This window comes from Sylvia atricapilla, chromosome 6 (genome assembly GCF_009819655.1).
Source record: "Sylvia atricapilla isolate bSylAtr1 chromosome 6, bSylAtr1.pri, whole genome shotgun sequence".
Taxonomy (NCBI): Eukaryota; Metazoa; Chordata; class Aves; order Passeriformes; family Sylviidae; genus Sylvia; species Sylvia atricapilla.
The window spans coordinates 4756584-4773059 of record NC_089145.1 but is presented as its reverse complement, the minus strand read 5'-3'; the positions used below and the strand labels follow the sequence as shown (position 1 = coordinate 4773059).

Here is a 16476-nt window from a genome sequence, read left to right as displayed (position 1 = left end):
AGAACTGGGATAAGTCACCTTGGACAGTCCAAGCTGTCCAAGTCACTAATTTAGGTGACTAAAACCTCTGAGAAATGGCTTGGCTCTCTGTCCCAGTCCGCTGGTCAGCCCTCTGCAGCACTCAGGGTGTGCCCCAGGGACAAGGTGGTGGCACACCAAAACCCCAGCTGCAGGCACTCGGTGCAGGCTGAGTTTACAAAGCACAGCTGGTTTGGGAAGCCTTTCTGCTGGGAAACGGGGCCCTTGGGTGTGCACAAGACGCTCGCTGCGCCGCTTGACGTGCGCCATGTCCCCAGCGGCGCCGTGTCAGCCAGGAGGGACGTGTCACACCACCACTTAAACCCGCTCCTCAGGCCACAGCAGGCCAGACTGGACAAAGCCACAGCCTAACCAAGCCCTCTGTAGCTGGGGGCAGGCAGGACAAAGCTCTTCAAATCAGCAGCTGGATGATGGCACGGAGCCATAAGGGACCGGCTCTCAGCACAGCCAACAAGGGCTCACGTGCAGATGTCACTGGACATCACGCCTGGGCCACTTTTGCAGAGGCTGGTAATTTCAGCTTGTGAGCTGGAGAAATTGATGCACGTGCCGTGGGAATAGAGAAAAAACAGGCACGAGCATAGTGAGAGGCGAGCAAAGCAGCTGAGACAAACCCTGCTGCCTTGGGGCCAGTGTTTTTCCCAGACAGCAGTTCTTTAGCTCAGTGGCAGCCTTCACTGAGCTGGCTAAGGGCTACGTCATCAACATAACAAAAACTTCAAAAAATAAATTCAAAAGCCAAAGGAACAATGCAGAAAAAAAAATAACGAGTGATCTGGTTTGTTTCCTTTGATACATTTTAAAGTACGTACTTTCCTCCTACAGGCACGAAACACTGCATTTAATTACAAGAATAAATCATGGTATTTTTATAGTTAGTAGTTTCTTCTACAATGAAACTAGATTAGTTTCTCACTACACATGCTGTTTATCATTCAAATTTTATGGTAAGTTCTAATAACTGAAGTGTTACAAATAGTTCGGTTTGGAGTGTTGTTTTCTTCTTTGGTTGGTTGATTTTTTGTTTTGTGGGGGTTTTTTTTGTTTGTTTGTTTGGTTTGGTTTGGTTTTTTTGTTAAACCAGCTCTCAGACTATTATTTTGTTATATATATATATATTTTTTTTTTTCACAAAAAAATCTCTCTGTATTTCTGCCTATTGCAGAGAAATACATATTCTCTTAAATGACCCTCTGAATCTTATGGGGATAAACCTATCCCTCAAATTCTACAACGAGTTTAACACTTAGTCCAACCTGTGAGCAAAGTTTGAATTTTAATCCCCACACTTATAACTGGACAGGTTCTTCACATTCAAAACATAGGTAACCAGTGGTTCTGCTGTGACAGGACCTGTCCTGCAATATTTAGCCACAAATGTCACTTATTATGCAATTTCTGTAGGACTGCAATTATTTCCCTCCAGTTTCCCCCCTCCTACAGCAACAAAATCAAGATGTAAACGCAAAGGAAGTGCAGCAGACACCTCACTGATTTCACTGCCATTTAAGACACCCCCAGCAGCTCTGTGCTGCGGGCTGATGAGGAAAGCACATTAAGCACTTGCAACAGAACATCCAAGTAGACCTGTTTTGCAGCCTGATTAATAGAAACAACCTCTGAGGACTAATCACAAGTCAAGCCCTGTTTTGTAGATTAATAGAACAAAGGCACAAGAGAATAGGGAAGGTTACAGGACTGGAATATAAATAAGAAAAGGTGTACATTCCAGGCAGATTGACTGCTAGTAATTATCAGCTAAAGGCACATCCTTACAGCAAGGTCTTGCTGTTGTGTGCTAGAACAGCTCATTTCCAGATGAACCATCAGTCTATGTATCTCTGAATATTCTATCTCCAAAATCCACAAAACAATGACAAAATACTTCTCTGAAACAAATCACACCTTCATCTTACTCTTTCAGGGTCACTTGAATTTCTAGGTTGATATCAGGTGATCCTAAAGTTTGTAGCAACTATACTTTTCAGCTATACATATGTGGATCAGAAATACAATACTGGCACATAGGGAATTGACTCTTACACAAACCCTGCAATACGGGACCAGATGCTACAGCCCAGCAGAGATGCCACATACCCCATCTGGCCCTGCAAGGAGCTGTGCAGAGTGATCTATACTTGGTTTACTCTGTCATTTTCTAAGCTTTTCCAAATGTTCCACCTCTATACATGCAGCAAGATAAGCTCTTGAACCCTAAAGATCTAGAAGTTTATAAAAAAGGATCTGCAGGTTAGGCAATGGAAGACAATCTTCCTTAAAATGGCACTTTGCAGATTTCTCAAGAGACACAAAACTTATATTCATAAAGAGAAGAAGGAGCCAAACTTACTAAAAACTGAAAAACCAAATTCAGGGAGCCATAGCTCGAGATTACAGTGTTTTAGGGCATCCATTAAAAATGGGAACACTTCAGGTCTACAGCTTTCAGACAAGCAACTCAGGTTGCCTTTCTCCTTTTTCTTGCAGTGCAGGCCATGGAAGTGTCCCAAGCAGCCCAGATGGAACATCAAGAGAAGTGTTAAAGAGAACACCTTTCTTGAAATTTATTGCATTCCCAGTTTTGAAAACAAGATGCATTAAAATCTGTGCCAGGAAAAGGAGACTGAGAGACAGCCTTCCTTCTTACATAAAGCTTCCTTTATGTATTACTTATATAAAACTGGAGGTGATACACAACAGTAAGCATATTCTCAAGGTACAAACCAAGAAACCCGACTCAAGCGACTCATACAGTTAGCAGCTGCAAATACCTGCTTTTGTCAGTGAGACACACTGATTCCTCCACGTACAAAACCAAACTGGCTTTCTGGACAGCCACACCCCACAACCTTCCTGCCAGCTCTACCCATCCTACAAGTGCTGCCAAAGCAGCAAAACTGAAGGTGAGAGTTCTGCAGAAGCAGAGGACAGACAGGCTGCCAGATCTGCAGATACAAAACTCAAGTGCTGGCATTACTTGCAAAATAAACACGACGGCAGAGTTGTCAGATGATTTCAAATCATCACAAGACCACTTCCTGGGAAGCATTATTCCCCTTGTCAAAGTCGCCGTGGGCACAGGGTCAGGATGGAAGGCAAACAGCCAAGCACATCTGTTAAGGAATATTCTGTTTAGTGTTTATCTGAAATGCTGAAGAGGAGCACAGAACGGAGTAACTCCCAGCGCTTTCTCCCACGTACACCGAGCACGCAGACTGAAAAACGATGTCCTTGTCTGTGCAGTACAAACTGAGGAGGCAGCAAAGGTGCTGTGGGCTTGTGAGACCGCTTGAACTCACCAAGGGTCTGTGCAGCTCAGGCACATCTGGGAAGGAACAAGGAATAAGCTGTTGGCATCTTCCTGCTTGCAAACCACTGCTTAGGCCTTCTCTGTGCGTGCATCGCAAACGCGGCTCTCAGCCACACTGAGATTTTGATATTTAGCTAGTAGTGTTAGAAATGTCAGCAATCCTCCTATTTTACACGTGCACAAACCATTATATAGACCAGCACCTAAATGTTTTAGAGGTGGTTATAAATACCCACAGGTCTCATTGATTTTCAACTGAATCCATGAGTGTTGACCACTTCTGAAATAAGGTGCAAAAATCTATTCTACTGAACAGATTTTCATGAAAATCTGATGAATGTAGTTGTCACTCTTGACCTTTATGTCTATGCTCAGATTCACAATCAGTGGTTTCTTATTTAAAGTGCATGTGCAATTTTTGCTTTATTTCATAGCTTCTGTGAATTACTTTAAGCATTTTATACACATGTCAGGGTTAAATTACTGATCAGTAAGTATTAGATAAATATGACCCAAATCATCTGGAAGACAGTCATCAGAAATCTTACCCTTCTCTGGGACCTAACAAAATCTAGTCACTTACTTTTTGACTTACTTTTGGATTTAAATAAAATAAAAAATAATTGCTTCTCCATTTCTATTGCATTTTGTCACCATCACATCATGTGAGCTCTACGCGTCAACTCTACCTGCGGTGTAAATCCTTCCACGTTTTTCCTGTTTGTCCCAAATAGATGAACTGTGAAAAAAACCACTTGTAGATTGCATCTGTTTCACATACTCAACCACCTTCTTTCCTAACACCTCCTCCATCCTCATTTCATTCACTTCCCAGGAAGCCAAAACGCAGGTGTGTTACCAACACCTTTCCAGCTCCCAAGGCACTGGGAGGGTGCTGTGAGGAAACAGCTCCAGCTCAGTCAGACCCAACACCAACAGAACGGGCCTTGTCCTCCCACAGATATATCCCATGAGTGATCTCCCTGCCCTACAGCAAAGTCTTGGTATCCCACCCAGTGCCTCAGTGGAGTCCTGGCTCCTCTGGCTCCCCATCTCTGCCGGAGAGCCCTGAACTCTCCTGCCCTGTGCTCCAAGCAGCCAGGCCCTGATCGCACTCACCCACACATCCTCCAACAGCCTTCTCTGCCTGTCACTCAAAGCATCCACCTGCTCCCTAATTCTTCTTGCTTGGGGCATGGGGGAAATGAAGTAATGAAAGTAATGAGGCTTGAAGAGCACCACGCAATGCAAAATCCATTCTGATGTCAGCTCGTCAAAGCTGAAGCCCCTCTCTTACTTCTCCACTCTCCTGCCGTGAAGGTGGCTGTCCTAGAGCGAAGTAATTTTTCAGTTAACCTTAAGAGCATGGTATTTTCAGCTTTGTCTTTCTTCCCTTCTGTACCAGACCACCACAAAGAGGTATGGTGCATGTGCAGGTGAAAGGAAATGGAAAAGCAGGAGTCCTGAAGTGCAGAAGCTGCACGGGAGAATTCATTCAAGCAAGCATCAACACACTGCAAGGAGTCCAGCCCTGTACAGAGCAGCCTGTCTCCAGATTTGGGTTAACTCTTGCCTTAACTCCTCTTTCCCAGCTCCCATTCTTTAAGGGGCTTCAAACTCCCTCCCGAGACAAAGTCTGATTCTACAGAGTTAAAAATGTCAGGAGTTTTGTAGTATTTTGTTTCCTACTTTTGGTAACTCCTCACTGGGTGTCAGTGCTTCCAGCCTGCTCCTTGCACGTGAATGCCACGTCATCACTGTGTTATTCCAGTGTTCAGCTTAAGGAAAGCAAACTGCTTGTTCCTGGCAAGTAAAAAAACCACCCATCAAAGCAAAACTACAAGTATAAGCACAACTTGTCTATCAAGATGTCCTTCTGTTTGAGCAAACCATGCTTCAACCCACGAATGAGGCGGCCACCACAAATAATGAGCACCCCAACACCACAGCTCACACTCATTCTGGCCCTCTGCTTTTTTGCAGGGCAAAAAACTGAATACAGGAAAGCAGAGCAAGAATTAGAGACTCAGAGCAGATTTCCACAATCATTTGTTTGTACTGCTGTGGAAGAATTCAAATCCCTGTTTCCACATCAGGAAAGATTCAAAAGAGCTAGGAGAGCTACCATTTTATGTCTCGTTTAACTGGCTAGATTTCCACTCACAAATAGGCACAGTTTATTTGTTAACATTAGTAATGAATACTCTAAAGTTCTTATTCCTGCAGAAGTCAAGCCTGAAGAAAAGATCAAGACTTCATGATCTGTCCCACTGCCAGGATGCAGAGCTGTCCAAAGAATTAAATGGGGCAGGTTTGTACCACAGTATTAAAAATTACTTATGACTGAGTCTATTTAAAATTACAAACATCCCACTCTCTACTGAAAGAAAGAAAGAAAGAAAGAAAGAAAGAAAGAAAGAAAGAAAGAAAGAAAGAAAGAAAGAAAGAAAGAAAGAAAGAAAGAAAGAAAGAAAGAAAGAAAGAAAGAAAGAAAGAAAGAAAAAGAGAAAGAAAGCTTTTAAAAATAAGAAGGACAATTTTTCACTTGGAAGTGAATCTGATATCAAGGAGACCAAAGAAAAAATCAGCTACATTCCAACAAGGCAAAAAATGTAAACAAACCACTGCAATTCTAGACCAGGGGGAATTCATTCTTCGATTCTAAACTGAAAGACCTGGTGGACAAATGCCAAGAAAAATGAAACAGAAGCCTGCACCTTTAAACACAACCATGCTGCAGTGGTGGTGGTGTTTGTTTAACATACAGACAGGAGACTCCAGTCTTTGCCAATAATTTTCTCAGTTGCTGACTTCTACTGCATAAACACCAAAATTCCTGAAAACCTGGTGCAACAGACACAGTCCTGTCCACTCTCTCCTGGTTTCCTCACCACTGAATGACAGAGAAGAACTTTATTGCTGAATAGCCCAATTTCTATCCGTCCTTTTTTTTAGACACAAGCTAATTGCCAACTAAGACCATGAAAATAAAAGAAATGAGATCCATTTCAACCCATCAGTGTATCTGAATCCCATCATGTGAGTTGCCAATTGGTTTTCCAGTCCTCACGCTCAATATCTGCTGTTAATTTGCTTGCTATTTCAAGAACTTGAAGACTGTCAGCAAAATCCATGATGCATTACAAAACTTATAATTGGAAAGAAAAAAAAAAAAAAACCCTGTGACACTTTTCTGACAGGATAAACAGAGAGTCTGAAAACACTGATCAGAATATGGCAGAAGTACTAACTTCGAGCTGCTTGTACTAAAATATCATTGCAAATGAGGCAGAGCAAGAAATTGAGTTAGAGAAATAATTTTAAACTTGATGTAAAATCATTTTGATGACACCCCAAATTTTTTACCGGGCTAAAAAGAAAAGACTGCACCAAACATTATTTTTAAAGGAGATAGCTGAACCTGTCTCTGCTTGCTTAAGGTTGCATTATCTATGCCAATTAAAACTTTGCTTCTGAAAAAGAGTTAAGGCACTTCCTCTAGAGTTACTAAAAAAAGCAAACGAAAGCCTTGGCTCCGCAGACGTGAGTGATAGTGAGCTGTTTGTTCTTGACCTCTGGATCACCCTACAGATCAAATTCTTGGACATAGGAAAAACCCACTAGTATTCATTAAAAGCAACTGGGAGGCCAGCTTTGTGCTTCTGTTCTTGAGACCCGAACAAGCTACAACTTGACAAACGTGCAGGATATTGCTGAACAATGCTGCTGTTCCTGTCAGGGGGGAAGAGCTTTATTCCCAGCCTCATTCAGGATGAATTAATTTTCATCACAATGATGTAAATCACAGATTTCAGTCATTATTTAAATAATTGATTGTCATCTTTTACCTTTGCGGTGCTTTTCAGTTATCCCCATAAAGTTGATTCTGTTAACCATTAACTCACATTGATTTGTACTGAATTAACTTTTACACTACATATTTCTTCCTTCGAAAAGACACATGTATCTCCAGGTTTCTAAACAAATACATAGGCTGAAAGCCCCAGATCTGCAGCTTTCCTTCTCATTCTGTTAGACATGAGTGGAATTTGCTCACATACTTTCATAGCTAAAAATGACGTAAAGGATTGCTTTGTTAGGTTATTTTACACTTAAAGCTTTTGACATTTTTTGTGAATCTTTTATGCAGAATAGAATTTAAAATCCATAAATAAGCCCATTGCCTTATTATTCATAAAACTAAGAATCACAAATTTCAATGCAGACAAAATAAAGTATATCAGAACACTTTTTCTTTTCAACTACTTGTCTCTTTCAAACAAGCAAAAAACCACAGAAGTTACCTATAGAGCTGATCAGCAGAACAAAATAAAACAGCGAAAAATATTCTTCCTTAACAATTGTTTCTGTCAAAACGTGGTTTAAACCAATTCTGGCTCCAGTTAACTGCAGTTCTCTGGTGGTTTGAATGCTTTTAAAGCTTCATTAGAAAACACATATTGGGAGAATATTTGTATCCAAATGTCTACAGCATACTACGGTAAATTCAGCCCTTAGCATGGATGAACAATTTCAAATATAATTTTAAAAAGCAACATGTATTTTAAAATAACATTTGAATTTAAGTAAAACTTGCACTAATTCACTTATGCATATTCAGCTCCCAAAGCTGCAGTAAAAACAGACTGTCTCTCCTTACCCTTTCACAGATACATCAGTATGAGTTATGCTTATGTTTACTTCACAGAGGGAGTTTTAAGATTTCAAAATTCATAAATCCATCACTGGTTTTATTTTCTGTCCTGTTTAATAAGAAACCTCAATCTCAGATTTCCCAAGGAGAAAACGTTTTCACTGGAAGCTTACAGAATTTTTTACTGCATAAACTATCAATTATTTTCCCACCAAACAAGCCAGGTTCACAGGGCAAAGTCAGAAGGAAGAGAAAGGAGGGGAATGTTTTTGTGGATTGTTATCTATAGACCAAATGGAAAATCTTCAGCCATTTTGTTCCTTCAAGGTACATCAAAGAATCTCCTATTTAAGGTGTGAAAATGTCAGTTACATTCTTCACCTCAGAAAATGAGCAGAGCTCTGAATGTGATTTATGTCCCACCCTTGCACTTTTCTCTTTTAGGGGCTGATACTCTTCTTTTCAACATTCCCTCCAGCTAATGCCATTTAATACTCTCAGAAGCATCAGGCTAAATTCAAATTTTCTGCTCCTTAGAGGCTGTTGTTATGCACCACCGCACATTCCAATTGCAAATACACATGAATGCTCTCATGTATTGTAAGTTATTTTTTACTCAGAAATTCTGCTAAATTGTAAGTTAGGAGGCACTACTTGAATTCTCTTAGGTCTTTAGAAAGCTTTTAGATGTACCATGAGTAATAACATGTAATGAATATGAACTGATATTTCTTTTCTGTATTTACACTGAGTTGGCAATTTACATTTTCTAGATAGATGACTTATAGCCAGCCTTCCCAGTACTCTGGCAATTACTTCTTAGAAACCCCTGACAGGCTGAAACCTCCAGAATCACATCTGTTATTCTTGGTTTGATCCCTCTGTTTTAAATTAAAACCAGTAGCTTTATCAGCAAATGAGAGGGTCTCCCCCCCCCCCACCCCTCCGGAATCACTTACAAAACTGCACATAAATTGAACATGCCAACTTATCTCATGTTAGGGTTGGCACATCTTCTGGGTTAATGACCAGTGTTCCATTGCTGTGACAGAACTAATTGGGGCAAGGAGGCCATAAACACATACAAAACCCCACAAATTTTCTTCCTTTTGTTATAGGAAGAGCTATAGGAATAGAGGAAGACGTGATTGGAGGGGAGAGAGTATAAAAATTTAACAAGTGGTAAAATGCTTGTCTGGTCATTCTGTCTAAGTTTGCAGACACAGAACAAAATTAGTTAATTTTTTCGAATATCTGATGGGGCTTTTCCTTCCTCTGAAAGACTGGTGAAAATACAAAAGATGAGTAAATTTTCACATTTCCTAAAAACTGTCATTATTTTAAAAAAATTACGAAAAAAGGGAGGGAAGTGAGGAGAGAGGAAATGCATGGACAGTACCACATTTCTGCTCAACACAGACTGGCTGATTGATCTAAAATGCTGTATTCAAAATGGTAGCCTCAACTCCACACCAACAGTTGCTCAAAATGTGATTGACAACAATTTTTCACAGCTAAACACAAACGAAATATTGTTCAAGAGAGAGAAGTCTGCACTAGGTTGGAGCTCAGCGTCCATTTCTAACAATCTAGCTTCATCTATCATGCATCACTAATCAGAAAAGTCCAGCTATCAATGGATTATAGGAAAGATTAATTCAGGTTTGTCTTCCACGACTAGGTCAGGCTACATTTGCCATTCACTTTTTACGGCTAAGACAACTCAGTGCCTTGATGTGATGTCCCTTAATATTCCACAACAAACATTCTAAATTCACATGTACACCTGCAATTTTAAAGAACTTCTAAATGCAGCTGGAGACAAAAGGATGACAGATTTCCATCACAGATTTGGGAAGGAAAAGAGGAGAAAAAAGCACATGATAGATTGCGAGTACATATAAATGTAAAAGTGAAAGTGTGACACGTGGTTCTCCCTTTCAGAGTACCAAACTCAACTCTCCTCCAGACTTGGATTCTGTGCTCTCCAGGTCTCCCCAGCAGTGCTGCAGGAAGCTGAGTTCAGGTCAATCTGATCCAAATGAATTTGGAAATATGCTCACACTTCCTAATGGCTGGGTGCCTGCAGAGGCCCTCCAAGTCTGATGTACACACAGGAAAGCTGCAAACCTTCCTCAGCTCCTCACCCTGCAGGCAAGCCTCAACTCACCTCACTACCCATGGCCTGATGTGCCCTGCCTTCTGTGCTGCTATTACAAAAAATTACTTTGAAATGTAATTTCAGGAGATGATTCCTAACCTGAATTAAGATCATCTTTCCCAAATTGCTGATATTGCAGGATTTTAGAGCATTACTGGGTTTTTTTTTAGCTGAGCAATGTCAGGCTGATTTAAACTAGTAGCTAAAGGCTATGATTTAAATTAAAAGATTAGTAGCTCAAGTCAAGAATGTGAGATACAAAGCTAGATCAGAGTTTTCTAGCTAGCACTAATGTATACAATGTGATCAGGACAAAGCATTGTCAGAAGCGTCGACGTGTGTGGTGTCAAACCAATCACCAGGGTCTGCTAGCCCAGACAGTAAAGATGAGATGAAGGGGAAAATTTCTAATGCATGTACAGATTTGTCCCATTTTCTGGTTCAACCCCTGTCATCCCTCCTTCCTCTCCTACTTTCACCTTTAAAGCAAGCCTGACATCAAAAATAAGCTATAAGCTTAGAATAAGCCCTTCTTATAGGTGTGCATAAATTAGCATCTCGGTACTTCTGCTGACAATTGAGAATGCCAAGCAACAGAATGATTATCACCATCACTCAAGTTCAGGTCCCTCTGGTAAAGCCTGAAAGGGCTGTGGCTGTTCTTAGCATGAGAATTTAGAACAAGCGCTACCTAAGGCTCCAAGAAAGATGTCAGGCATCACAATTAAATGACATGTAGAAAAAACAAGGAAGAATCTCCTTAGCACAAAACTGGGCAGCAATCTTTCCTGCATGACATGCTTGACACATGGGTGGAATGAGACCAGAACTGGTTTGAAATTTTGTTATCACAACTTTACAAGCAAAAGAAAACAATGCCTAAAACTGATTAAAAATAAGGCTTAAAGCACCTGCTGCCTTGTGCCCTTATGCTGTGTGGGTGTGAAATGCCACCAGACTAATCTATTAGCACAGCAGATATAAAAATAGCTCAGCAGTATAGAACGTAATGGAGTTCCCCAATACATCCCAAAATGCCACCACAGTTAATCCAGAGTCGGTATTGACTCCACAGTTTAAGTGCATTCACCAAGCAGAATAGAAATAGTAACAGTTCCTTTTGTCTTATTTCATACATGTGGTTAAACAGAGATTATCTATCCAAAAAGAAAAAGAAAAAGAAAAAAAAAAAAAAAAAAAAAAAAAAAAGAAGAAGAAAAGCAACTGTTTCAGAAACTGTTTCAGAATGGTTACAGCTGAGTCTGATGCTGTTCTGCAGGGCAACGCAACAAATCAGCTTCATGCACGTTCAACAGGAATGATTCCTGCTGGGGTTCAAGTAATAAACAGCAAAGAAAGTTTAAATTGAGACTTACCACGGGGCACCATATATTCGGAATCCTTTAACTGTTACCTCTGAATCTTGTAAGTAAATACTATTTGTCAGGAGTGACTGAACATTGTCAAAGTCCTCTGGTTTCAATTTGGACACAGAGGGAAAGCGGTAGTAATCTTGTTTAACAAGGTCTGCCATGAATTCCTTATCAAATGTCAGTTCATGATTCCCAGCAATCACTATTTTATATTCATATGGTAGGTTTCCTGAAATAACAAAAAAGAGGACTTAATTAGCACATTTCCTCCCACACCAGCGACGCTGGCACAATGAGCAGACAGCTAGCAGCGACAGCGGAACACCCGAGGCCGATGTGCATCTCCATGCTGGGCACAAGATACTGATGCTGCTCCTCCTCCACTCACTGCAACGGCCTCAAAACCTGCACAGGAACAGCACACAGAGCCTGGACTGCAGAGCTCAACAAAACCAGCTCCAACGGTGCCACAAAACGCCACTGCTGGATTGTTCACCTGGATGTGACAATGAGGCTGTAACCCAGGACAGGGCCAGCAGTCCCCAGGGGTGACCTGTGGTGAGGAACCTGGGTGTCCCAGCAGGCAGGTGACCAGAGACTGCAGGATGCCTGCCAGCTGTGTCCTGAGAGCACCAAAGCACACTGCTGGGCCTCTTGGGTTTTTTAATTATTTGGATTCATTTGTATTCCAGTGGCATTTATTCAAGACCTATTCCCCAAAGCTTCAATTCATTTGCAATGTACTCTTATATTATTATTATTATTATTGTTACCATGTTTATGCAGTATCTCATGTCTTGTAGAAAGCACACAAGTAGAAGCAACCACAAAACTCAGCCAAATAACACAAACTAGGAAAAAGAAAAATCCGGTAAATTCATTTACCAACAGAGTCAGAAATAAAGAATTATATGTTTGCTCCCCTCAGTTCAGGGGAGCTAATACCATTGTTTGGAAGGAGGCATGGATCATGCTCACAGAGGCAGATTTTTGAGTTCAGAACAGATTTTCAAGCACTTGGTATCAGCAATCAGTGCCAGATCTTCCAAATAAACATACTGGGTGCTGAGCTCCCTTAAAAATACAGTCCCACACCGTGGTGTCTTCACAGAAGTTAGGCTCTTTTACAAAATCTGTCCCACTGTGACTTGCCAAAAACCACTCATAAGATTGCATCAAAGCTAACTGCTACTGCCTTCCCAATAAGCCTAATTTCTTAGTCTCATACCTCATCCTTCATTTTGGTATTTAATTATCAATAATCATTTAGAAGTGGCTGGGTTTGTTATGGGGATTTTTGTACAGTTCGTCTTTGTTTGATTTTTTTTTAAATAAAGGCAGCAAAATGTATGTAGAAATCTATGGGTTCACCTTCCCGTTCTGGAACTCACAACATCTGTCCCAGGGAAGACAGAATCAGATATTACACATTTCTGGTGAGTACAGTTCTCCCAAATGGAAGTGGCTTTGCTAGTTTAAAACTTGTCTTTTAACTTTTGAAACTGTGGTAAATGTAATGTATAAATTCGTGTATCAAAGATTTGGTTTATTAAAAGATTCCAAGACCTGTGGTGCAAGCCACGAAACCACAACATTTGCAACAGAAATGACATGGCCGGACTGGAGATGGTCCATTCATCAAGGATGGGCCTCCACTTCACAGCTGCTGACATCTGATGCAAATCTTGATAGAGGATCCTGGAGGATGACCAAATCAGCACCCCAAAGACGAGATCCAGGAAGACTATCAAGCCTTCTCACACTTAACGGGAACCTCTGACAAGACCTCGCTTGGAAATAAAGAGATACATCAATATTTGGACTTTCAATGGACTTAGCCTCAGGACAAATAAACCGTATAAAACCCCTTACACCAGGACATAGGGTGTGTGGTTGAGGTTGGACGGTACCGTTGTTACTGTCACTCTGCCCACCCAACATTCGATTGATGTTGTCCAATTTTATTGTGGCTTTTTAATTGGGTTTTTATTGTTTGGGTTTTTTTAATTGTCTTTTTAATTTGTTAAATAAATTCTGTTATTTTTAATTGGCTTCTCCACATTTATAACAAAACTGTTTGGGCTTGGGTTCTTTTTTTCAAGTAAGTCTCGGAGTAAAGCTATATGAAGTATATACAACAAGATTAACTTTTCCCCTAAATAAGACTTACAGGGGAACCAGTCAAAACCCTCTGCTTTTTCAATATCTACAGCACAGAAACAGGAATTATGCAAGGTATGTGTGCAAACATCATCTCTGCAAAATCAGTTAATTCCGGACAGAAACCCAAAAAGCTACAAATGCCTTGAAAAAACCAAGCAGACTATGTTTTTCATCGATACCAGACACCTCACTTCTGAACAAAATACATATTCATAATTCTCTGTGGTGCTGCATTAGAATAAAAGCTGGGGAGATGCAATAAATGCTCCTCTACAGTTTTTTACTCACTCCTTTCCCACTTTCCTCCCCTTCTCCATCTCTACTGCGTGCTGCTCTGCAATGCATTTTTATTTAAAAACTCTGTGTGGCATGTACCTACAATTCCTGCTCTCTGTGACTCCTGGGCACAAGATAAAATTGCTATTTTCTCTTCTCCCAGGAAATATAAAAGATACCACCAGCATGAAATTTGATACACTTGTCATAACCATCAATCCCCCGAAACAAGCTAGGTGTGATACTATTCTCAGAGAAGTAGGACGGAGAAGTTAAAATTCTTCTTAAAAAAGATTTCTGCAAAGTTATCAGCATTTACCTGTTTTAACATAGAAAACTCTTCATCTTACTTGATACATGTCCAAGCTTGACACTCTCATTTATTTTGATAGACTTGAAAACCAGCACATTTTGCTGATATTATGCCTAATTAAGCCCAGAGCATTTTTGCTCAATATTTTTTTAACTTGACATCTTAAAAATAAGACCTTACTTTGAACACACACAGGACACGCAAAAGCAAACTAACGGTGGCATCAGCAATTATTAAAGCATATAAATGTAATATTATACATGTTGTATAAACCCCCGAAATCTGTAGGGGAAACCCAGACAGTATTTCTTGCTGTTGATATTTTTAGGACTAAGGAGATGCTCCACTTGTTCATTTCCTGAGAGGATGCCCTGGGGGGGCACTGGCAGGGAACAGCCTCTCCCCACTGCTGCCAGGGAACCCATGACACGGCCCCATCAACAAAAACTAACACCAGACCCAAGGAATGGCCCTGGAGAAGAGCCCCCACAGGGACCCACCCAAGCTGATCAGCCCCCAGCCCTGAGCTCTGGCTCAGTGGTGCTGCACCCCTGTGCCCAGGAGCTGGGAGGAACCCGCGCTGGCTGCGGGTGTGACAGCCACCAACCCAGGTGCCCTCCTCCAGCAGCCACACCAGGAGCCCTGGGCTCTGTGTTTGTGCCCACTGTAATATCTGCCACAGAAAGGGTCCTAAGGCCTGGCTTTGCTCCCCACCCAGGGCCCCCAGGTCATCAGCTCTCACTTTTGGTTCTCATCCTCTGGTGCTGGCTCAGGAGCTTGCCATGAGCAGCATCACCCCTCAAAAGGCAAACACATCAAAAGTCAGGGCAGCAGCAAGAGGAAGTCTCATTCAATTCTTCTCTCTTCCCTGAGGAAAGACTATATAGAACTAATCACAGTAATAAATTACCTGCAATCAGATTGGCTGTTTATTCATCACATTCTGGTTTTTCCTTCTTGAAAAAGCCCTGTGGCATTGTGCAACACCCACTCTCTCTGATATCATTTCTGAAATATTTTGGCGTGTTCTCTTTTGGCAGACCTGCCCTTTGTCTATAATCTGTTGACCTTGTGTTTAATATGGAAACATGAACAGTCATCTTCAAAAATCTCCTACTCCATGGTAATTTAGTTTTATCTTGACCAGATTAATCTCTGTGTATCTGCATCAGTGCTGCCTGTACAGCACAACACACAGGTTGAAAGGCTTTTTCCTCACTTCCCTTCACTAAATCTTTGTTAGCCACATTTGGTGTTTATTAGTCTGATTTCCTAACCACCAAATCTTCCATTATGCATCAGTAACATCATTCATTCTAATTTATATTGCAGCTCTGGAAAACAATTAGAAGAATCCTTTTCCAAGAAAAAGTGTAACTGAGTTTATTTAAAATATTTAAATGCTTAACAGGTGAGATCAAAAGGCTAAAATTACAACTACCAAAAACGACCAGGGCAAAAAATGACCTAAGTCTGTGAAGTAGAGTCACTTATACTGGAGTATTTGAAACCCATATTTATGCGTATACACACACACACACACAGGGTGTGCATATGTGTATCTTCAAAATATATCTATTATTTTGGTCAAGATGTTTTTCAATATCTGCTCTCAACAGTACAAGCAAGGGCACAGTGTAATCATTGATCAAGAAAATGCTGCAGTTAGACAAGTTGTTCTCTTCTGGAAACCAAAAGGTCAGTACCACTCTTGCTCAAACAAAGGCAACAATAGTTATCTCTGAGTGACTTGTAAACAAATGGCATTGTTTACAGGAAATGCATTAATCTAGGAGACTCAGAAAATTCCTGTGACTTCTGGTCTAACAAGTCAACCCTCAAGCTACAGTACCTTTGTCCCCCAATGGTTCATCTTTACTCCTGTGCCATGACACCTTCCTGCCAACACAGGGATTTGGTTGGCACAGAGCAGAGTGGATCAGGACACTGACCCAGATGAAAAATGATGTAGCAAAAACGGAGTGGGGGTCTGTGAATGCTGCTAAGGCAGATCTTCTGTTTCTGACTGCAACCACTTACACCACTCCAAGTGTCAGCTGAACAACAGACTGACTTTAAATGTGTCTATTACATGGGACAAGAGAGGAAGCTTGGGGGTGAGGGGGTTGGGGGTTTTTTTAGCCTACGTAAGTAGTTGTTTCAGTGGGATTCTTTAAGTTCACCTCA

The 16476-nt window shown here is 41.0% G+C and overlaps 1 protein-coding gene across 1 annotated transcript in view; it reads right to left on the bottom strand.

Moving 5' to 3' along the window:
• The window catches only part of MPPED2 (metallophosphoesterase domain containing 2), a 103922-nt gene that overhangs the window by 34153 nt on the left and 53293 nt on the right, over nucleotides 1-16476 (bottom strand). Inside the window, exon 4 of the mRNA XM_066320514.1 lies at nucleotides 11541-11766. Within this exon, the coding sequence (XP_066176611.1) occupies nucleotides 11541-11766 (226 nt within the window). The remainder of the gene's footprint in view (nucleotides 1-11540; nucleotides 11767-16476) is intronic.